General features: G+C 45.2%; 1 protein-coding gene across 34 annotated transcripts in view; it reads right to left on the reverse strand.

Annotated features, from left to right (window-relative positions):
• Positions 1-24,112, reverse strand: part of LOC129867637 (kinesin-like protein KIF1A) — a 160,041-nt gene extending 135,929 nt beyond the window's left edge. For 19 of the 34 annotated variants that reach the window (XM_055941183.1, XM_055941182.1, XM_055941193.1 and 16 more), the window contains exons 1-2: positions 23,710-24,111; positions 8,773-8,964 (exon numbers count right to left, since the gene is read on the reverse strand). In XM_055941183.1, coding sequence (XP_055797158.1) covers positions 8,773-8,878 — 106 coding nt within the window. In that variant the 5' untranslated portion in view covers positions 8,879-8,964; positions 23,710-24,111. Of the gene's footprint in view, positions 1-8,772; positions 8,965-23,709 lie in introns of all 34 variants that reach the window. The other 15 variants (XM_055941194.1, XM_055941192.1, XM_055941196.1 and 12 more) reach the window with 3 other exon arrangements.
• Positions 24,113-24,442: the final 330 nt, after the last annotated feature.

The following is a 24,442-nucleotide window of genomic DNA, read 5'->3' on the forward strand; positions in this document are numbered from 1 at the left end:
CAGGTAATTACCATAGAAGCCAATCAAGATGTAGTGCTTGCAGACATACAAAGTCTGTGAAGTGAAATAGTGGCATCAGCATCCGACTGTGTGTCCTGTTGGTGTCCCGGCCGGCTCCCTGATGACTGTAAATATATGCATCTACACAAAGAAGATTACCACAGAAGGAATCTTACAGTACAAGGGCGTCCCAAAGTTATCCTTCCTCTACTGGTTAAGATGCAGAGATGGCCGTCACTCCCTCTCTCTACTGGTTAAGATGCAGAGATGGCTGTCACTCCCTCTCTCTACTGGTTAAGATGCAGAGATGGCTGTCACTCCCTCTATCTACTGGTTATGATGCAGAGATGGCTGTCACTCCCTCTCTCTACTGGTTAAGATGCAGAGATGGCCGTCACTCCATCTCTCTACTGGTTATGCTGCAGAGATGGCTGTCACTCCCTCTCTCTACTGGTTAAGATGCAGAGATGGCTGTCACTCCCTCTCTCTACTGGTTAAGATGCAGAGATGGCTGTCACTCCCTCTATCTACTGGTTATGATGCAGAGATGGCTGTCACTCCCTCTCTCTACTGGTTAAGATGCAGAGATGGCTGTCACTCCCTCTATCTACTGGTTATGATGCAGAGATGGCTGTCACTCCCTCTCTCTACTGGTTAAGATACAGAGATGGTCGTCACTCCCTCTCTCTACTGGTTAAGATACAGAGATGGTCGTCACTCCCTCTCTCTACTGGTTAAGATGCAGAGATGGCTGTCACTCCCTCTCTCTACTGGTTAAGATGCAGAGATGGCTGTCACTCCCTCTCTCTACTGGTTAAGATGCAGAGATGGTCGTCACTCCCTCTCTCTACTGGTTATGCTGCAGAGATGGTCGTCACTCACTCTCTCTACTGGTTATGCTGCAGAGATGGCCTTCACTCCCTCTCTCTACTGGTTATGATGCAGAGATGGTCGTCACTCCCTCTCTCTACTGGTTAAGATACAGAGATGGCCTTCCCTCCCTCTCTCTACTGGTTAAGATGCAGAGATGGCCTTCACTCCATCTCTCTACTGGTTATGATGCAGAGATGGTCGTCACTCCCTCTCTCTACTGGTTAAGATGCAGAGATGGCCGTCACTCCCTCTCTCTACTGGTTAAGATGCAGAGATGGCTGTCACTCCCTCTCTCTACTGGTTAAGATACAGAGATGGCCTTCACTCCCTCTCTCTACTGGTTAAGATGCAGAGATGGTCGTCACTCCCTCTCTCTACTGGTTAAGATGCAGAGATGGCCGTCACTCCCTCGCTCTACTGGTTAAGATACAGAGATGGCCTTCACTCCCTCTCTCTACTGGTTATGATGCAGAGATGGTCGTCACTCCATCTCTCTACTGGTTAAGATACAGAGATGGCTGTCACTCCCTCTCTCTACTGGTTATGATGCAGAGATGGTCGTCACTCCCTCTCTCTACTGGTTATGATGCAGAGATGGTCGTCACTCCCTCTCTCTACTGGTTAAGATACAGAGATGGCTGTCACTCCCTCTCTCTACTGGTTAAGATGCAGAGATGGCTGTCACTCCCTCTCTCTACTGGTTAAGATACAGAGATGGCTATCACTCCCTCTTCTCTACTGGTTAAGATACAGAGATGCCGTCACTCCCTCTCTCTACTGGTTAAGATGCAGAGATGGCCTTCACTCCCTCTCTCTACTGGTTATGATGCAGAGATGGTCGTCACTCCCTCTCTCTACTGGTTAAGATACAGAGATGGCTGTCACTCCCTCTCTCTACTGGTTAAGATGCAGAGATGCCGTCACTCCCTCTCTCTACTGGTTAAGATGCAGAGATGGTCGTCACTCCCTCTCTCTACTGGTTAAGATGCAGAGATGGCTGTCACTCCCTCTCTCTACTGGTTAAGATGCAGAGATGGTCGTCACTCCCTCTCTCTACTGGTTAAGATGCAGAGATGGTCGTCACTCCCTCTCTCTACTGGTTAAGATGCAGAGATGCCGTCACTCCCTCTCTCTACTGGTTAAGATGCAGAGATGGCTGTCACTCCCTCTCTCTACTGGTTAAGATGCAGAGATGGCTGTCACTCCCTCTCTCTACTGGTTAAGATGCAGAGATGGCCGTCACTCCCTCTCTCTACTGGTTAAGATGCAGAGATGGCTGTCACTCCCTCTTCTCTACTGGTTAAGATACAGAGATGGCTGTCACTCCCTCTCTTTACTGGTTAAGATGCAGAGATGGCTGTCACTCCCTCTCTCTACTGGTTAAGATGCAGAGATGCCGTCACTCCCTCTCTTTACTGGTTATGATGCAGAGATGGTCGTCACTCCCTCTCTCTACTGGTTATGATGCAGAGATGGTCGTCACTCCCTCTCTCTACTGGTTATGATGCAGAGATGGCTGTCACTCCCTCTCTCTACTGGTTAAGATGCAGATATGGCCATCACTCCCTCTCTCTACTGGTTAAGATGCAGAGATGGCCTTCACTCCCTCTCTCTACTGGTTAAGATGCAGAGATGGCCGTCACTCCCTCTCTCTACTGGTTAAGATGCAGAGATGGCCGTCACTCCCTCTCTCTACTGGTTAAGATACAGAGATGGCTGTCACTCCCTCTCTCTACTGGTTAAGATACAGAGATGGCTGTCACTCCCTCTCTCTACTAGTTAAGATACAGAGATGGCTGTCACTCCCTCTCTCTACTGGTTAAGATGCAGAGATGGCTGTCACTCCCTCTCTCTACTGGTTATGCTGCAGAGATGCCGTCACTCCCTCTCTCTACTGGTTAAGATGCAGAGATGGCTGTCACTCCCTCTCTCTACTGGTTAAGATGCAGAGATGGTCGTCACTCCCTCTCTCTACTGGTTAAGATGCAGAGATGGCTGTCACTCCCTCTCTCTACTGGTTAAGATGCAGAGATGGCCATCACTCCCTCTCTCTACTGGTTAAGATGCAGAGATGGTCGTCACTCCCTCTCTCTACTGGTTAAGATGCAGAGATGGCCATCACTCCCTCTCTCTACTGGTTATGATGCAGAGATGGTCGTCACTCCCTCTCTCTACTGGTTAAGATGCAGAGATGGCCGTCACCCCTCTCTCTACTGGTTAAGATACAGAGATGGCTGTCATTCCCTCTCTCTACTGGTTAAGATACAGAGATGGCTGTCACTCCCTCTCTCTACTGGTTAAGATACAGAGATGGCTGTCACTCCCTCTCTCTACTGGTTAAGATGCAGAGATGGCTGTCACTCCCTCTCTCTACTGGTTAAGATGCAGAGATGGCCTTCACTCACTCTCTTTACTGGTTATGATGCAGAGATGGCCGTCACTCCCTCTCTCTACTGGTTAAGATGCAGAGATGGCCGTCACTCCCTCTCTCTACTGGTTAAGATGCAGAGATGGCTGTCACTCCCTCTCTCTACTGGTTAAGATACAGAGATGGCCTTCACTCCCTCTCTCTACTGGTTAAGATGCAGAGATGGCCTTCACTCCCTCTCTCTACTGGTTATGATGCAGAGATGGTCGTCACTCCCTCTCTCTACTGGTTATGATGCAGAGATGGTCGTCACTCCCTCTCTCTACTGGTTATGATGCAGAGATGGCTGTCACTCCCTCTCTCTACTGGTTAAGATGCAGAGATGGCCTTCACTCCCTCTCTCTACTGGTTAAGATGCAGAGATGGCCATCACTCCCTCTCTCTACTGGTTAAGATGCAGAGATGGCCGTCACTCCCTCTCTCTACTGGTTAAGATGCAGAGATGGTCGTCTCTCCCTCTCTCTACTGGTTAAGATACAGAGATGGCCATCACTCCCTCTCTCTACTGGTTAAGATGCAGAGATGGCCGTCACTCCCTCTCTCTACTGGTTAAGATACAGAGATGGCTGTCACTCCCTCTCTCTACTGGTTAAGATACAGAGATGGCTGTCACTCCCTCTCTCTACTGGTTAAGATACAGAGATGGCTGTCACTCCCTCTCTCTACTGGTTAAGATGCAGAGATGGCTGTCACTCCCTCTCTCTACTGGTTATGATGCAGAGATGGCCGTCACTCCCTCTCTCTACTGGTTAAGATGCAGAGATGGCCATCACTCCCTCTCTCTACTGGTTAAGATGCAGAGATGGCTGTCACTCCCTCTCTCTACTGGTTAAGATGCAGAGATGGCTGTCACTCCCTCTCTCTACTGGTTAAGATGCAGAGATGCCGTCACTCCCTCTCTCTACTGGTTAAGATGCAGAGATGGCTGTCACTACCTCTCTCTACTGGTTATGCTGCAGAGATGGCCGTCACTCCCTCTCTCTACTGGTTAAGATGCAGAGATGGTCGTCACTCCCTCTCTCTACTGGTTAAGATACAGAGATGGCTGTCACTCCCTCTCTTTACTGGTTATGATGCAGAGATGGCTATCACTCCCTCTTCTCTACTGGTTAAGATGCAGAGATGGCCTTCACTCCCTCTCTTTACTGGTTATGATGCAGAGATGGCTATCACTCCCTCTTCTCTACTGGTTAAGATGCAGAGATGGCTGTCACTCCCTCTCTCTACTGGTTAAGATGCAGAGATGGCCTTCACTCCCTCTCTCTACTGGTTAAGATGCAGAGATGGCCATCACTCCCTCTCTCTACTGGTTAAGATGCAGAGATGGCCGTCACTCCCTCTCTCTACTGGTTAAGATGCAGAGATGGTCGTCTCTCCCTCTCTCTACTGGTTAAGATACAGAGATGGCCATCACTCCCTCTCTCTACTGGTTAAGATGCAGAGATGGCCGTCACTCCCTCTCTCTACTGGTTAAGATACAGAGATGGCTGTCACTCCCTCTCTCTACTGGTTAAGATACAGAGATGGCTGTCACTCCCTCTCTCTACTGGTTAAGATACAGAGATGGCTGTCACTCCCTCTCTCTACTGGTTAAGATGCAGAGATGGCTGTCACTCCCTCTCTCTACTGGTTATGATGCAGAGATGGCCGTCACTCCCTCTCTCTACTGGTTAAGATGCAGAGATGGCCATCACTCCCTCTCTCTACTGGTTAAGATGCAGAGATGGCTGTCACTCCCTCTCTCTACTGGTTAAGATGCAGAGATGGCCGTCACTCCCTCTCTCTACTGGTTAAGATGCAGAGATGCCGTCACTCCCTCTCTCTACTGGTTAAGATGCAGAGATGGCTGTCACTACCTCTCTCTACTGGTTATGCTGCAGAGATGGCCGTCACTCCCTCTCTCTACTGGTTAAGATGCAGAGATGGTCGTCACTCCCTCTCTCTACTGGTTAAGATACAGAGATGGCTGTCACTCCCTCTCTTTACTGGTTATGATGCAGAGATGGCTATCACTCCCTCTTCTCTACTGGTTAAGATGCAGAGATGGCCTTCACTCCCTCTCTTTACTGGTTATGATGCAGAGATGGCTATCACTCCCTCTTCTCTACTGGTTAAGATGCAGAGATGGCTGTCACTCCCTCTCTCTACTGGTTATGCTGCAGAGATGGCTATCACTCCCTCTTCTCTACTGGTTAAGATGCAGAGATGGCTGTCATTCCCTCTCTCTACTGGTTATGCTGCAGAGATGGCTGTCACTCCCTCTCTTTACTGGTTATGATGCAGAGATGGCCGTCACTCCCTCTCTCTACTGGTTAAGATGCAGAGATGGTCGTCACTCCCTCTCTCTACTGGTTATGCTGCAGAGATGGTCGTCACTCCCTCTCTCTACTGGTTAAGATGCAGAGATGGCTGTCACTCCTCTCTCTACTGGTTAAGATGCAGAGATGGCTGTCACTCCCTCTCTCTACTGGTTAAGATGCAGAGATGGCCATCACTCCCTCTCTCTACTGGTTAAGATGCAGAGATGGTCGTCACTCCCTCTCTCTACTGGTTATGCTGCAGAGATGGTCGTCACTCCCTCTCTCTACTGGTTAAGATGCAGAGATGGCTGTCACTCCCTCTCTCTACTGGTTATGATGCAGAGATGGCCGTCACTCCCTCTCTCTACTGGTTAAGATGCAGAGATGGCCATCACTCCCTCTCTCTACTGGTTAAGATGCAGAGATGGCTGTCACTCCCTCTCTCTACTGGTTAAGATGCAGAGATGGCTGTCACTCCCTCTCTCTACTGGTTAAGATGCAGAGATGGCTGTCACTCCCTCTCTCTACTGGTTAAGATGCAGAGATGGCTGTCACTCCCTCTCTCTACTGGTTAAGATGCAGAGATGGCCATCACTCCCTCTCTCTACTGGTTAAGATGCAGAGACAGAGGCCAGTGCCATATAACAGGGCCTATAAGGCTGGTCATAGTTACTGTAAGAAGGGCCTATAAGGCTGGTCATAGCTACTGTAAGAAGGGCCTATAAGGCTGGTCATAGTTACTGTAAGAAGGGCCTATAAGGCTGGTCATAGTTACTGTAAGAAGGGCCTATAAGGCTGGTCATAGTTACTGTAAGAAGGGCCTATAAGGCTGGTCATAGTTACTGTAAGAAGGGCCTATAAGGCTAGTCAGCCTATATTCATATATACTCTATACTAAGGTTTATCTCTGTTCAGTATAGAGTAGCTAAGGATGGAGTACCTGAGAAATCTCTGCTCATCTATTGTCCCATCAGCCAATCTGAGAAATCCCTGCTCATCTATTGGCCCATCAGCCCATCTGAGAAATCCCTGCTCATCTATTGGCCCATCAGCCCATCTGAGAAATCCCTGCTCATCTATTGGCCCATCAGCCCATCTGAGAAATCCCTGCTCATCTATTGGCCCATCAGCCCAGCCAGCTAATTCATTAACTTGATGTCCAGTGTAAAAAAACAACATCTAGACATTATGTCCAGCCTAACATGTGGGATTCAACAACAGGAGTTTGTACAAACGGTGCTGTGTGTCTTTCGACAATCGAAACATTATTTCAATATTGAAATTCAACCTCCACTGTCATACTGAGAATTAATCAGAATAATGAGAATTAATCAGGAGAGACAACAAGAACAAAAAAATTCTCAGCCAATTGAAATCATGAATCGGCATTATTTTTTTATGGCTGTATATTGTATACAAAGAGGTTTCAATAGATAAACTGGTCAAACGACATGAAATGCAGCTAGTTTGTTGTCTTACCAGCTTCAGTTTGAAGTGATTGTGTTAGATGTGTTGTTCGCTAGCTCCTCTGAACAACAGCGTCCTGAGGAGAGACCTTATTTTTCTTGTGCCAGGTTGAAATCGTACATCATTTGCTCATTGTTATGAATGTATCCACAACAGCTTAAAACAAAACGCAAAACGCAAGTTACTTGGCTGTTATTCCGGTTGCATTGTTTGACGTGACTGTGTTCGCCGTAGTCGGCTAGCTAGCAAACGAGGAAGAAGAGATGTTTCGCCATGGAACATTTAGAAGGACTTGGTCGTGTCCATAGACCTGTGACCGCAGCACAGCCGGGCTAAACTTAAATCTGTTTTAGCACGCCATCTCGTTTACAATTACTTTATTAAAACACACAGGGTATGCATCCAAAGTCGCACCCTATTCTCATAGGGCTCTGGTCAAAAAGAGTGCACTATATAGGGAATAGGGTGCGATAGGGCTCTGGTCAAAAGTAGTGCACTATATAGAGAATAGGGTTCCATAGGTCTCTGGTCTAAAGTAGTGCACTATATAGAGAATAGGGTGCCATTTGAGATGCACATGCTCACAACACTTATAGAGGTCCTGTTCTGTATGTCAACAATGAGTGTCCGAGGAAATTGGGACTTGGTTTTTTGACTCCAGCCAGCTATGACATGAAGAAGGCTAAGGTACAGGGACTTGGTTTTTTGACTCCAGCCAGCTATGACATGAAGAAGGCTAGGGTACCGGGGGGGGGGGGGGGGGGGGGGGAGCTAAATTAGGCCATATGCTAAATATTTTAGGGAAGCTAATCTATTATTGACCAATGGCTTTACCTTACTGAACAGGCTGAATATCAAGTCTCTCTGCAATCTCTTCAACACCATGGCAAAGACGTATCTCCATAACCTGGGATCCCAAGAAACCAGGCCAGGACAATCCACAAGAGACAGGTGACTGACCAGCAAAATGCTTCCAGACTCCAGCCGTAATAAACCCCTCAAAAAAAAAGTATTTTGTGGTGATATGAAAGTCTGCAGGGCTCTTTCTAGCCTAGCCATACCGTGATTATTGATCCTTACAGTTTCCTAACTGTACACTGGTATAGCAGCATACATGCAAGCTACACTAGCATAGGCAATAATATTGTACTGTTTGCAAAAAAAAAATTGTAAATTGCTTCCTTTCCCCAAAAATATTATAATTTTATTGTACAATTTCGAACCATATGAAAACCCAATCTATTAAAAGACAGAAACCCGTACAGTTCAACAAACCACCCTCGAAAGTGAAAATCACATGACCTAATGCCACCACATTAAACGAATGAGTAAAGGCAACCACAACAGGTCATCTGTTGTTCCTTTGTTTTCTGTAATTGACTGGTCCAGTGGAAGGCTGGCTGAGTGCACTGCGGAGGCATACTAATGTGTGTAATCTGGCTGGCTGAACACTGTGGAGTCATAGCATTGATACAAAATGGCCGCCTAACATTGTGATTCAGGTTTAGCATAACATCATATCTGTAAGTGAAAATGTACGTATGAAATAAAATTTAACAACATTGTCGTTACTGTAGTAATTACAGTGTTTTACACAGTGTGTGTGTGTGTGTGTGTGTGTGTGTGTGTGTGTGTGTGTGTGTGTGTGTGTGTGTGTGTGTGTGTGTGTGTGTGTGTGTGTGTGTGTGTGTGTGTGATACTCACTGGTTGTGTTTCCTGACATCTGGATAATACATTTGCTGTCCTTCCCCATCTCTCTGGAGTTGAAGGGGCGGACCCGCACCGCCACCTTCACAGAGGCCCCGGACATGGTGCCTCCTGCCTAGGACCAGCCTGCACAGAGCGCCTCTCAAAACGGGCCCAAACACAGAGTCCGGGAGACGGGTATAGCAACACCTGAAATAAAAGAAGAAGAGTCCGGCTTTATTTTGAAGTGCATCAATTCTTTATTTGAGATGCATCAAGGCTTTATAAAGCCTTCATATAGACTTCATAAGCACGACATAGATGCCTCACAATTCATATTACTGGAAGCATTAGGTATTGCCAGAGCTATATATCTAGAGAATTAAGGACATTGATGTTTCTGCAATGATGCATTTACATGTGGCTCCTGAGAGGCTCAGCGGTCTAAGGCACTGCATCTCAGTGCTAGAGGTGTCACTACAGACCCTGGTTCGAACCCGGGCTGTATCAAAACCGGCCGTGATCGGGAGGCCCGATAAGGCGGCGTACAATTGGCCCAGCGTCGTCCGTGTTAGGGGAGGGTTTGGCCGGGTTAGGCTGTCATTGTAAAATAAGAATAGTTTATAAAATAGTTCATAACTGACTTGCCTAGTTAAATAAAAGGTTAAATAAAAATAACCATGGCACTATTTTCCATGGCAGCCATATTAGCTCCTCGCGGGCAATATTGACCAATAGCTGTTCACAGATTTTTATTTATTTAAACAATGCTATGTACAAGACTCCAAATGCACGTCATTAATGGATAAATGGAATGCTAAATAAAAGTTGCTAACATGTCATCCATTTTAAAAGTTGGCCCAACTCTCTAAATATGACCCTGGGTATTGCTAGTATAAATGTCTTAGTTGTTACTATTTAAGGCAAGGGAGCAAATTTGGTTTTAGAAGTGGGGGGGGGGACAAAACAGCCTACCCGACCGTTCGGAGGTGTCCGAATGTGCGGGGGGGGGGGGGGGGGGGGGAATGTCACCCCAGTCCCCAGAAAAAGTTGCGTTCCCGGTTTAAGGTATTGATTTGATGCAGTTATGAGTGTATAAACCCTACAATTGGTTTCCAATTGAATAAGTTCCCCACTGAATGAAATAGAACAAGGCAACACTAGACATGTCATCCCCCATGAAAGATGAGGTCGCGTCTGGTTCGTACATGTCGTCCCCCATGAATGATGCAGTTACGTCTGGTTCGTACATGTCGTCCCCAATGAATGATGAGGTCACGCCTGGTTCGTACATGTCGTCCCCCATGAATGATGAGGTCACGTCTGGTTCGTACATGTCGTCCCCCATGAATGATGCAGTTACGTCTGGTTCGTACATGTCGTCCCCCATGAATGATGAGGTCACGTCTGGTTCGTACATGTCGTCCCCCATGAATGATGAGGTCACGTCTGGTTCGTACATGTCGTCCCCCATGAAAGATGAGGTCACGTCTGGTTCGTACATGTCGTCCCCCATGAATGATGAGGTCACGTCTGGTTCGTACATGTCGTCCCCCATGAATGATGAGGTCACGTCTGGTTCGTACATGTCGTCCCCCATGAATGATGAGGTCACGTCTGGTTCGTACATGTCGTCCCCCATGAAGGATGAGGTCACGTCTGGTTCGTACATGTCGTCCCCCATGAATGATGAGGTCACGTCTGGTTCGTACATGTCGTCCCCCATGAAAGATGCAGTTACGTCTGGTTCGTACATGTCGTCCCCCATGAATGATGAGGTCACGTCTGGTTCGTACATGTCGTCCCCCATGAATGATGAGGTCACGTCTGGTTCGTACATGTCGTCCCCCATGAAGGATGAGGTCACGTCTGGTTCGTACATGTCGTCCCCCATGAATGATGAGGTCACGTCTGGTTCGTACATGTCGTCCCCCATGAAGGATGAGGTCACGTCTGGTTCGTACATGTCGTCCCCCATGAATGATGAGGTCACGTCTGGTTCGTTCAGTCATCCCTACGAGGGATAGAATAAGGTTTTGGAATGAAAGCCGAAAATAATGTCTGAGGTTAACACAGACTAAGATCTTATATGTTTTGTTCTATGATAATATCAGTCAGTTAACATGACCTTTTTGTGATTTATGTGTTTAAAAAATTCACAAAATTAAAATACGTTAGGTGATGAAGATTAATTCATAGAACAACATTTTTCCTAAGCCTGTGTTTTACCACAGACATTATTTTCGGCCGTTTATCCCTTCAAAAAAGCCATACATTTTCCTCATAGACTTTGTCCAACGAACCTTGGCAGAGTTAGCGCCAACAGAAAGACGCCTGACTATTTGTCTTGTTTGATTATTGAGATGGTCAAAATGGCAGTCTCTTTGGCAACGAGTGAAACGTTATCTAAAGACACCTTTCTCAGAATAGAAGGCAGTCGGGAGGAGGCGAGATCAGGTGGTACCATTCTAGCCAATGAGAGGGCAGATATGCGTGTGAACAACAGGCACCACTTATATATGAAGTGTTTTTTCATAAAGTTGCCAGGATGTAACTCATCCTACTTACCAGTACACTCAGCAACCGAACAACTACGAAACGTATATATTCTAGCAAATAAGCCTTTACAAATGTTTGTTAAACAAGTTCGACACTCTCCAAACAAAAGCATTTTGGTCCCATTTGTCTCTCTCGTTGTGTCTCTTCCTCTCTGGTCTGACTCAGTAAATTACTATAGCTCCAGCCTTGGGCCAATCAGTGTCATTTTGTAAATGACAGATCTCTATGGCAAGACACGTTATTCACCCAAGTTTTGTCAAAATAGGACGAGTGCTGTCTGAGATATCGCGTGTGACTAAAGTGTGAACGAAAGGGCAGACGAACGGAGGATGGTGACCGATCCATCGACAACAAAGTAAGTATTAAGTATTTTGTAGTGTCTCTATGATGTGTCACCACTAACCTGCCAGGTTTGCGTCCTAAAATGCACCCTATTCCCCTACATAGTGCACTACTTTTGACTAGAGTTCTATGGCACCCTATTCCCTACATAGTGCACTACTTTAACCACGTCCCAGATTACAGAGCCCTTCTGCTGTGAATCCATTAAGATAAAACAGAAGAGGGGATATTGATTCAGGAAGCTTCTCTACTGGAAGCACAAAGCTTGACATCAGTTTAGCTTTAGGATAAGATATTAGCCAAGATCTGAGACCACTAAAACTGTAGACTCCCTCCCACTGCTCTGTCCATCCATATCACTATGGCAACCTACTCCTCCGAGAGTCATCAAGCACTCTGAAATCTATAATCTCATTTAAGGGAGATAACACTGAACTGTAAGACAGCAGAGAGAGAGAGAGAGAGACAGAGACAGAGAGAGACAGAGACAGAGAGAGAGAGAGAGCAGAGAGAGAGACAGAGAGAGAGAGAGAGACAGCAGAGAGAGAGAGAGACAGAGACAGAGAGAGAGAGAGAGAGAGAGAGAGAGAGAGAGAGAGAGAGAGAGAGAGAGAGAGAGAGAGAGAGAGAGAGACAGCAGAGGGAGAGAGAGAGAATAAGCCCTTAAATTGAAATGGAGAGAAACAGAGACAGAGAGAAAGAGAGAGACAAAGATAGAAAGAGAGAGACAAACAGAGAAAGAGAGACAAAGAGAGAAAGAGAGAGACAAACAGAGAAAGAGTGAGACAAAGAGAGAAAGAGAGAGACAAACAGAAAAAGAGTGAGACAAAGAGAGAGAGAGAGAAAGAGAGAGACAAAGAGAGAAAGAGAGAGACAAACAGAGAAAGAGAGACAGAGAGAGAGAGACAGAGAGAGACAAAGAGAGAGAGAGAGACAGAAAGAGAGAGACAAACAGAGAAAGAGAGAGACAAAGAGAGAGAGAGAGAGAGAGAGAGACAAAGAGAGAAAGATGTCTTCTTGAATGACAGGTCCTAGTCTGTGACTGACAGTTAACAAAAATCAAGTACCTGGTCAACCGAGATTAAACAGGTCCAGGTGTCACAGTGTCTCTTCTGAACATCTCTCTCCTCCTTCTCTCTCTCTCTCTCTCTCTCTCTCTCTCTCTCTCTCTCATATGTCTTCTCAAGTCATATTGACACTGGTCTACTACTGTTGCTTTAATTTATTGATGTTCTGATTAATATTGTTGTTGTTGTTAATGGTAATCCCATGTCCACTACTACTGTTATTATTGCTGTTGGTCCCACCATTTATTTATATATAAATATATATATATTTTGTATATATATACATATATATTTGATTTTTATTTTTCGATATGTATACTTTGACAATGTAAGTAATAACGAACCTACCATGTCAATAAAGTCAATTGAATTGAATTGAATTGAATTGAGAGAGAGACAGAGAGAGAGAGAAAGAGAGAGACAAAGAGAGAAAGAGAGAGACAAAGAGAGAGAGAGAGAGAGAGAGAGAGAGAGAGAGAGAGAGAGAGAGAGAGAGAGAGACAAACAGAGAAAGAGAGAGACAAAGAGAGAGAGAGAGAGAGAGAGAGAGAGAGAGAGAGAGAGAGAGAGAGAGAGAGAGAGAGACAAACAGAGAAAGAGAGAGACAAAGAGAGAGAGAGAGAGAGAGAGAGAGAGAGAGAGAGAGAGAGAAGGAGGAGAGAGATGTTCAGAAGAGACACTGTGACACCTGGACCTGTTTAATCTCGGTTGACCAGGTACTTGATTTTTGTTAACTGTCAGTCACAGACTAGGACCTGTCATTCAATTAAATCAATCTGTGTACAAACAAGGCCTCACCCCCCGCCCCCCTGGTCCAGACCACCGCCAGTGGACTACAATAGAGGGCGCCTGACTGTGTGGCTGGCTGTCTCATGAAAGGAGCATGCCTGGTCAGCTCCAGCCGAGGGGAGATGGGATCCTAGCCTAGCGGCAACAATAGAAGTGCAGCCACAGCTGAATGACAGGCCGCTCACTAGGATTACCCTGGTCCAATAACACAGAGACAGACCATTCAGTCACCCTGGTCCAATAACACAGAGACTAGTCAGTCAGTCAGCCTGGTCCAATAACACAGAGACAGACTAGTCAGCCAGCCAGTCAGTCAGCCAGCCAGTCAGTCAGTCACCCTGGTCCAATAACACAGACAGACCAGTCAGCCAGCCAGTCAGTCAGCCAGCCAGTCAGTCAGTCACATTGGTCCAATAACACAGACAGACCAGTCAGCCAGTCAGTCAGTCAGCCTGGTCCAATAACACAGAGACAGACATACCAGTCAGCCAGCCAGTCAGTCACCCTGGTCCAATAACACAGACAGACCAGTCAGCCAGCCAGTCAGTCAGTCACCCTGGTCCAATAACACAGACAGACCAGTCAGCCAGTCAGTCAGTCAGCCTGGTCCAATAACACAGAGACAGACAGACCAGTCAGCCAGCCAGTCAGTCACCCTGGTCCAATAACACAGACAGACCAGTCAGCCAGCCAGTCAGTCAGTCAGCCAGTCAGTCAGTGACCCTGGTCCAATAACACAGACAGACCAGTCAGTCAGCCAGTCAGTCAGTCAGTCACCCTGGTCCAATGACACAGACAGACCAGCCAGCCAGTCAGTCAGTCAGTCAGTCAGTCAGCCTGGTCCAATGACACAGAGACAGACAGACCAGTCAGTCAGCCAGTCAGTCAGCCAGTCAGTCAGCCAGTCACACTGGCCCAATAAGGGCATGCTTCTCAGCCGAATAAGTTTGGAAGAGTTTGTTCGTTTTTTTCCCCCGGCTGTTCGGGCGCACTACATGTTTCTAGAGGCACTAGATGTTTCTAGAAGCTGAAGCCGATAGCTGAAGTCGTTGTCCCTTCGTCGGTGATTGGTCAAGAGTAGGAATACTTCAATAAAGCATATGTTTCCATTCAACGAGAAATGACTCGTCTTCATGCAGATTATTTCATTGAGAAATACCGTATCAAACATCTTAGTTAAATGTCAAATTGCGCGACTAAGATTTTCTCTGCAAAAAACGTCAAAATTAACGAGAGATTTCTTGAGTTATCTTCGATTAATTCTGACTATTTTGAGGAAGCGTATACTGGCTACGGCGAGAGTATGTGAGCACACTCATTGGGTTTGACTAGCCGAGTTCTGTTAGCCGAGTTCCGTTAGCTGAGTTCCGTTAGCCGAGTTCCGTTAGCCGAGTTCCGTTAGCCGAGTTCCGTTAGCCGAGTTCCGTTAGTCGAGTTCCGTTAGTCGAGTTCTGTTAGTCGAGTTCCGTTAGCGCCAGCCGAACTGAAGCATGGTGACACAACACAGCAACCAGACAGTCAGTAAGTCAGTCACACAGCAAACCCAAGGTTACTGCAGGGCTCATTTAGAAAAGAGACCCGGGTCTCAATGTGACTCCGTTTTAAAATAAACCAACAGAGACCAGACCAGTCAGTCAGTCAGTCTGTCAGTCTGTCAGTCACAACACAGAGACCATAGACTAGACCAGGGTTCTAGGCTTCGAGAATACAAGAGAATACAGGAGAATACAGGAGATATAGGAGAATATAGGAGATATAGGAGAATACAGGAGAATACAGGAGATATAGGAGAATACAGGAGCTGTAGGAGAATAGAGGAGATATAGGAGAATACAGGAGATATAGGAGAATACAGGAGATATAGGAGAATACAGGAGATATAGGAGAATACAGGAGCTATAGAAGAATAGAGGAGATATAGGAGAATACAGGAGATATAGGAGAATACAGGAGATATAGGAGAATACAGGAGAATACAGGAGATATAGATGAATACAAGAGATATAGGAGAATACAGGAGATATAGGAGAATACAGGAGATATAGGAGAATACAGGAGATATAGGAGTAAAATTACTAGAATGATGAGATGAGGATAGACAGGTTTTCTACAGCAATTAGTATCAATTAGTTGCATACAGTTCAATTACAATTAAATAGAAATGACATATCAATTAGTTGCATACGGTACAACGACATGCTCAGCGGTCGTTATAAGAGGATAGATTACATGCTCAGCGGTCGTTATAAGAGGATAGATTACACGCTCAATGGTCGTTATAAGAGGATAGATTACACGCTCAGCGGTCGTTATAAGAGGATAGATTACATGCTCAGCGGTCGTTATAAGAGGGTAGATTACATGCTCAGTGGTCGTTATAAGAGGATAGATTACATGCTCAGCGGTCGTTATAAGAGGATAGATTACATGCTCAGCGGTCGTTATAAGAGGGTAGATTACACGCTCAGCGGTCGTTATAAGAGGATAGATTACATGCTCAGCGGTCGTTATAAGAGGATAGATTACATGCTCAGCGGTCGTTATAAGAGGATAGATTACATGTTCAGCGGTCGTTATAAGAGGATAGATTACACGCTCAGCGGTCGTTATAAGAGGATAGATTACACGCTCAGCGGTCGTTAAAGAGGATAGATTACATGCTCAGCGGTCGTTAAAGAGGATAGATTACATGCTCAGCGGTCGTTATAAGAGGATAGATTACATGCTCAGCGGTCGTTGTAAGAGGATAGATTACATGCTCAGCGGTCGTTATAAGAGGATAGATTACATGCTCAGCGGTCGTTGTAAGAGGATAGATTACATGCTCAGCGGTCGTTATAAGAGGATAGATTACATGCTCAGCGGTCGTTATAAGAGGGTAGATTACATGCTCAGCGGTCGTTATAAGAGGATAGATTACACGCTCAGCGGTCGTTATAAGAGGATAGATTACATGCTCAGCGGTCGTTATAAGAGGGTAGATTACACGCTCAGCGGTCGTTATAAGAGGATAGATTACACGCTCAGCGGTCGTTATAAGAGGATAGATTACATGCTCAGCGGTCGTTATAAGAGGATAGATTACATGCTCAGCGGTCGTTGTAAGAGGATAGATTACATGCTCAGCGGTCGTTGTAAGAGGATAGATTACATGCTCAGCGGTCGTTATAAGAGGATAGATTACATGCTCAGCGGTCGTTGTAAGAGGATAGATTACATGCTCAGCGGTCGTTATAAGAGGATAGATTACATGCTCAGCGGTCGTTGTAAGAGGATAGATTACATGCTCAGCGGTCGTTATAAGAGGATAGATTACATGCTCAGCGGTCGTTGTAAGAGGGTAGATTACACGCTCAGCGGTCGTTATAAGAGGATAGATTACACGCTCAGCGGTCGTTATAAGAGGGTAGATTACACGCTCAGCGGTCGTTGTAAGAGGATAGATTACACGCTCAGCGGTCGTTATAAGAGGATAGATTACATGCTCAGCGGTCGTTATAAGAGGATAGATTACATGCTCAGCGGTCGTTGTAAGAGCATAGATTACATGCTCAGCAGTCGTTATAAGAGGATAGATTACATGCTCAGCGGTCGTTGTAAGAGGATAGATTACATGCTCAGCGGTCGTTATAAGAGGATAGATTACACGCTCAGCGGTCGTTATAAGAGGATAGATGACACGCTCAGCTGTCGTTGTAAGAGGATAGATGACACACTCAGCGGTCGTTGTAAGAGGATAGATTACACGCTCAGCGGTCGTTGTAAGGGGATAGATTACATGCTCAGCGGTCGTTATAAGAGGATAGATTACATGCTCAGCGGTCGTTATAAGAGGGTAGATTACACGCTCAGCGGTCGTTATAAGAGGATAGATTACATGCTCAGCGGTCGTTGTAAGAGGATAGATTACACGCTCAGCGGTCGTTGTAAGAGGATAGATTACATGCTCAGCGGTCGTAGTAAGAGGATAGATTACACGCTCAGCGGTCGTTGTAAGAGGATAGATTACATGCTCAGCGGTCGTTATAAGAGAATAGATTACATGTTCAGCGGTCGTTATAAGAGGATAGATTACATGCTCAGCGGTCGTTGTAAGAGGATAGATTACACGCTCAGCGGTCGTTATAAGAGGATAGATTACATGCTCAGCGGTCGTTATAAGAGGATAGATTACATGCTCAGCGGTCGTTGTAAGAGGATAGATTACACGCTCAGCGGTCGTTATAAGAGGATAGATTACATGCTCAGCAGTCGTTGTAAGAGGATAGATTACATGCTCAGCGGTCGTTATAAGAGGATAGATTACATGCTCAGCGGTCGTTGTAAGAGGATAGATTACACGCTCAGCGGTCGTTATAAGAGGATAGATTACATGCTCAGCGGTCGTTATAAGAGGATAGATTACATGCTCAGCGGTCGTTGTAAAAGGATAGATTACACGCTCAGCGGTCGTTATAAGAGGATAGATGACACACTCAGCGGTCGTTATAAGAGGATAGATTACACGCTCAGCGGTCGTTATAAGAGGATAGATTACATGCTCAGCGGTCGTTATAAGAGGATAGATTACATGCTCAGCGGTCGTTATAAGAGGATAGATTACATGCTCAGCGGTCGTTGTAAAAGGATAGATTACACGCTCTATTAGAGATGTGTTTGTGTGCTCTCAAAGTCAACCTGCAAATCTTTACAAGTCATTACATATTTCAGTAGTGAACAATAATTCAGACGCCTCACTGTTGGCATCATTAATATCGCTTTTTGTTTGAAACGACGACAAACCATCTGAAATGATGCAATTATCTGACATAGAAGTACATGCAGAAAAATAATAAACCTATAGCATATTGACAAGCCTGTAGGATATTGACAAGCCTGTAGCATATTGACAAGCCTGTAGCGTATTGACAAGTCTGTAGCATATTGACAAGCCTGTAGCATATTGACAAGCCTGTAGCATATTGACAAGCCTGTAGCATATTGATACGCCTGTAGCATATTGACAAGCCTGTAGCATATTGACAAGCCTGTAGCATATTGACAAGCCTGTAGCATATTGACAAGCCTGTAGCATATTGATAAGCCTGTAGCATATTGACAAGCCTGTAGCATATTGACAAGCCTGTAGCATATTGACAAGCCTGTAGCATATTGACAAGCCTGTAGCATATTGAAAAGCCTGTAGCATATTGACAAGCCGGTAGCATATTGACAAGCCTGCAGCATATTAAAAAGCCTGTAGCATATTGATACGCCTGTAGCATATTGACAAGCCTGCAGCATATTGACAAGCCTGTAGCATATTGACAAGCCTGTAGCATATTGACAAGCCTGTAGCATATTGATAAGCCTGTAGCATATTGACAAGCCTGTAGCATATTGACAAGCCTGTAGCATATTGACAAGCCTGTAGCATTTTGACAAGCCTGTAGCATATTGACAAGCCTGTAGCATATTGACAAGCCTGCAGCATATTAAAAAGCCTGTAGCATATTGACAAGCCTGTAGCATATTGACAAGCCTGCAGCATATTGACAAGCCTGTAGCATATTGACAAGCCTTTAGCATATTGACAAGCCTGTAGCATATTGACAAGCCTGTAGCATATTGACAAGCCTGTAGCATATTGACAAGCCTGTAGCATATTGACAAGCCTGTAGCATATTGACAAGCCTTTAGCATATTGACAAGCCTGTAGCATATTGACAAGCCTGTAGCATATTGACAAGCCTTTAGCATATTGACAAGCCTGTAGCATATTGACAAGCCTGTAGCATATTGACAAGCCTTTAGCATATTGACAAGCCTGTAGCATATTGACAAGCCTGTAGCATATTGACAAGCCTGTAGCATATTGACAAGCCTGTAGCATATTGACAAGCCTGTAGCATATTGACAAGCCTTTAGCATATTGACAAGCCTGTAGCATATTGACAAGCCTGTAGCATATTGACAAGCCTGTAGCATATTGACAAGCCTGTAGCATATTGATAAGCCTGTAGCATATTGACAAGCCTGTAGCATATTGACAAGCCTGTAGCATATTGACAAGCCTGTAGCATATTGAAAAGCCTGTAGCATATTGACAAGCCTGTAGCATATTGACAAGCCTGCAGCATATTAAAAAGCCTGTAGCATATTGACAAGCCTGTAGCATATTGACAAGCCTGTAGCATATTGACAAGCCTGTAGCATATTGACAAGCCTGTAGCATATTGACAAGCCTGTAGCATATTGACAAGCCTTTAGCATATTGACAAGCCTGTAGCATATTGACAAGCCTGTAGCATATTGACAAGCCTGTAGCATATTGACAAGCCTGTAGCATATTGACAAGCCTGTAGCATATTGACAAGCCTTTAGCATATTGACAAGCCTGCAGCATATTGATAAGCCTGTAGCATATTGATGCAACACTAATGACTGATGGTGTAAAAACTGCTTTGTCACACCAGACCAGGATGTATTTCCTTTATCCTGAATGGCTAATGGCCACAAAGGCCCATAGCGTGCCTTGAATAGGTTTACTAATAAGGGCATAAGGTACATAGTATTCAATATACACTATATATACAAGAGTATGTGGACACCCCTTCAAATTAGTGGATTCAGCTATTTCAGCCACACCTGTTGCTGAAAGGTGTATAAAATCGAGCACACAGCCATCCAATCTCCATAGACGAACATTGGCAGTAGAATGACCCGTAACGAAGAGCTCAGTGACTTTGTGATGTTGTGGCTGAATGAAAGCAAATCTCCGCAGAAATCTTCCAAAATCTAGTGGAAAGCCTTCCCAGAAGAGTGGATAGCAACATGATTAAGGCCCATGATTTTGGAATGAGATTAGCGACCCTACCATTATAACCAGTTCCCAATGGTAAACTATTACCATAACCAATTGTAACCTAGGACTATAACTATTTGACTCAGTATGGTACTAAAATGCTGTAATGAATCATTTGAATCAGTTCTCACAATAGGCCCACGTACAGTCCCACTCCCATCAAATCAAATCAAATCAAATGTATTTATAAAGCCCTTCGTACATCAGCTGATGTCTCAAAGTGCTGTACAGAAACCCAGCCTAAAACCCCAAACAGCGAGCAATGCAGGTGTAGAGGTCCCATGATGTTGTGATTTGGAATCGTACGTCTGCCTCCCAAAATGAGAGCAAGTAGCAACTACTGTATATCATATTATGTTGACCCCATAATATTCCATCTAGAACTATCAGCAGTAAGACTTCCATCTAGACCTACAAGCAGGAAGACTTCCATGTAGATCTATCAGTAGTAAGACTTCCATGTAGACCTACCAGCAGTAAGACGTCCATGTAGACCTATCAGCAGTAAGACTTCCATGTAGACCTACCAGCAGTAAGACTTCCATGTAGACCTATCAGCAGTAAGACTTCCATGTAGACCTATCAGCAGTAAGACTTCCATGTAGACCTATCAGCAGTAAGACTTCCATGTAGACCTATCAGCAGTAAGACTTCCATGTAGACCTACCAGCAGTAAGACTTCCATGTAGACCTATCAGCAGTAAGACTTCCATGTAGACCTACCAGCAGTAAGACTTCCATGTAGACCTATCAGCAGTAAGACTTCCATGTAGACCTATCAGCAGTAAGACTTCCATGTAGACCTATCAGCAGTAAGACTTCCATGTAGACCTACCAGCAGTAAGACTTCCATGTAGACCTATCAGCAGTAAGACTTCCATGTAGACCTATCAGCAGTAAGACTTCCATGTAGACCTATCAGCAGTAAGACTTCCATGTAGACCCACCAGCAGTAAGACTTCAATGTAGACCTATCAGCAGTAAGACTTCCATGTAGACCTACCAGCAGTAAGACTTCCATGTAGACCTACTCGCAGAAATACTTCCATATAGACCTACCAGTAGTAAGACCTCTCAGTCTACAGCAGTAAGACTTCCATATAGACCTACCAGTGGAAAGACTTCCATGTAGACCTATCAGCAGAAAGACTTCCATGTAGACCTATCAGCAGAAAGACGTCCATGTAGACCTACCAGCAGTAAGACTACTCAGTCTACAGTAGTTAGACTTCCATGTAGACCTATCAGCAGTAAGACGTCCATGTAGACCTATCAGCAGTAAGACGTCCATGTAGACCTATCAGCAGTAAGACGTCCATGTAGACCTACCAGCAGTAAGACTTCCATGTAGACCTACCAGCAGTAAGACTTCCATGTAGACCTACCAGCAGTAAGACTTCCATGTAGATCTACCAGCAGTAAGACTTCCATGTAGACCTACCGTCAGTAAGACTACTCAGTCTACAGTAGTTAGGCTTCCTAGTAGACCTACCTGTAGCCCTGGACATATAGGTGAGGTGGTGTCAAACCGAAGTGAATTGAGAAATAAATACAGATTGCTTTGGTGGAAAAGCGTAGATTTCATTGCAAAGGTAAAAATACATAACAATTCTGATGTGTTTTGTAGGCTGGCCTACTTGCAGCAGTCCAACATTATGTTTCAGCTTGGCCAATGAAACTATAAAAGGTAGAATGGCGGGTAACGTCTTTTAGGAAACCAATACTGTGTAGAAAAATGTCATTGACATAATGTATGACCTATGGTTACTGAAGTGATAATGCCAGAAAATCCAGAGTTTGGAAGATGTATTGACACGGGTGTTGTTAGGCCCAAGACTAAATCTAAGGTTGCTAGCCAAACCGGCTGGTCGGTCGTTCTAATGGTTTCGGTTACTAGAGACGCGACCCAGTCGTTCAGTATTTTGGTTCTGTATCTATGTACGCGACCCAGTCGTTCAGTATTTTGGTTCTGTATCTATGGACGCGACCCAGTCGTTCAGTATTTTGGTTCTGTATCTATGGACGCGACCCAGTCGTTCAGTATTTTGGTTCTTTATCTATGAACCAGTCGTTGGTTCTAAATGTTCTATTGCCATACTGGCTGGCAACGTTCTTATCCCTTGCTAGCTAGCTAGCCAACTACGGCTAATTTACAGTCACGTCAAACAGTGCAGACAGAATAACAGCAAAGTAGCTGCATTTGCATTTGTTTCAGCTGTTTTCTAGTGACATTTATTTGGATACATCCATAACAATAAGCTAATGAGGCGTGATTTCACCTGGCATAGAAAATGCTATTTGGTCAGGAATGTTGTTCAGAGGAGCTAGCCAACAACACGGCAACCACAATCACTTCAAACTGAATGTAGAAAGACCGCAAATTAGCTGCACTTCGTTTCATTTGACCGGTTTTCTATTGACATTTCTTTGTATATATCCATCAAAAATAATGCTGATTCATGATTTCGACTGGCTGAGAAAAACGGCCTGTCTGTCTCGTCCCGACACGTTCATTACGTATTAATACTCATGTCTGATTTTTTGGGCATATCCCAAAACTCCCTGAGACCCTCGGAGAGCGGGGTCTGCAATTATCAACGGCGACCCAAGAGCAATTCGGGTCAAGTGCCTTGCTGAAGTGCGACAGATTTCACACCTTACGAACTAGAGACCTTTTGATAACTGGCCCGACGCTCTAACCACTCGTCTACCTGCCCCTCTACCTTATTATAGGTATAGGCTGGTTTTAAGGCTTCATCTGGCATGAGAATGCATCTGGAGAGAGACTGTAATTACGAGGATATACGTGTTGTGTGAAATAAAAACGCAGGTAAACAGGACATGCATCGTGGGAGTTTATCACGATCTAATGTTAGCCTACAATTTACTCCCCACGTCATTTTTTTATTTTTTTATCATAGACTACAACACATGGCCGTAGTTTAGACGTAGGCTGTCAATTGAAACGGACATTTCAGGATGATTCAACGTGTAGGGCTATTAAATTGTCCCAGGCACAATTCAATTGTAACGTAATAAAAAAAAAAAAAAAAAGGCAAATTCTAAATGAGTTTGTCAACTGATGTTGCTGCCTAGTCTACCTCCTGAATGACATTCTTATTGTCAACCAGCTCAACATTATACTAGGAAAGGACAATATATAGGTTCCAGAGAAAATGATCTATTATATTTAAGCCGCTAGTTTTCCATCCATCCTACATGGTCTGAGCTGACAGCTCCTTTATAGCCGCACCCCATCACAATCCTTTCCTCCCTTCCCAGCCCCAGGAGACACAACACCAAACAAACACTGCCCTGTGAATACTGCATTAGTACCAGAACAATGGATCCTACCTCTTTAATGCCCCGTCCGGTTTAAGAAGCGTGTTTGCTCTGCTCTCCTCTTCTGTTAATTGTCTGTCTTCCAGCTCTGTCTCTCTTTCTCTCGCTCTCTCTCTGTCTGACTGACTGTCACAGACCAGCTGCCAGCCCACTTCCCTTCTTTTCTCCCCTCCTCCCTCCAAGCAGGAAGAAGACTCAAGGTAGAAAGAACACCACGACCGCTAGAGGGTATTATTATAGTATAGCCTAGAAACCCTGCTATAGCCTGAGGTCCAGGGAGGGTTTGATGAAACAAGAAGGGTTTTGCGTTGAGTGCTGGAAGACAAAATGTATCTGTTCTGTTGACTGCCTGCCTGCTGCCTACAGGGAGGATGCTGAACTATACTGAGCCTGGTGATGTCATCACTGAGGGAGGTAGCAGCATCAATGCAGCAGAGAGAGAGAAGGGGGGGGGCTGAACATCGGGCAGAAAGAGAGAGGGAGAGAGAGAGAGACAGAGAGGGAGAGATAGAGGGAGAGAGAGAGAGAGAGAGGAGGGGCGGGCTGAACATCGGGCAGAGAGAGAGAGACAGAGAGAGAGAGAGAAAGAATAAGAGAGAGAAAAAGAGAGGGGGGGATGGAGGGGGGGTAAGCATACTGGCTGGCAACGTTCTCATCCCTTGCTTGCTAGCTAACCAACTACGGCTAACTTACAATCACGTCAAACAGTGCAGACCGAATAACAAGCTAGTCAACAACACAGCTA

This window comes from Salvelinus fontinalis, chromosome 12, assembly GCF_029448725.1.
Source record: "Salvelinus fontinalis isolate EN_2023a chromosome 12, ASM2944872v1, whole genome shotgun sequence".
NCBI classification, from domain to species: Eukaryota; Metazoa; Chordata; class Actinopteri; order Salmoniformes; family Salmonidae; genus Salvelinus; species Salvelinus fontinalis.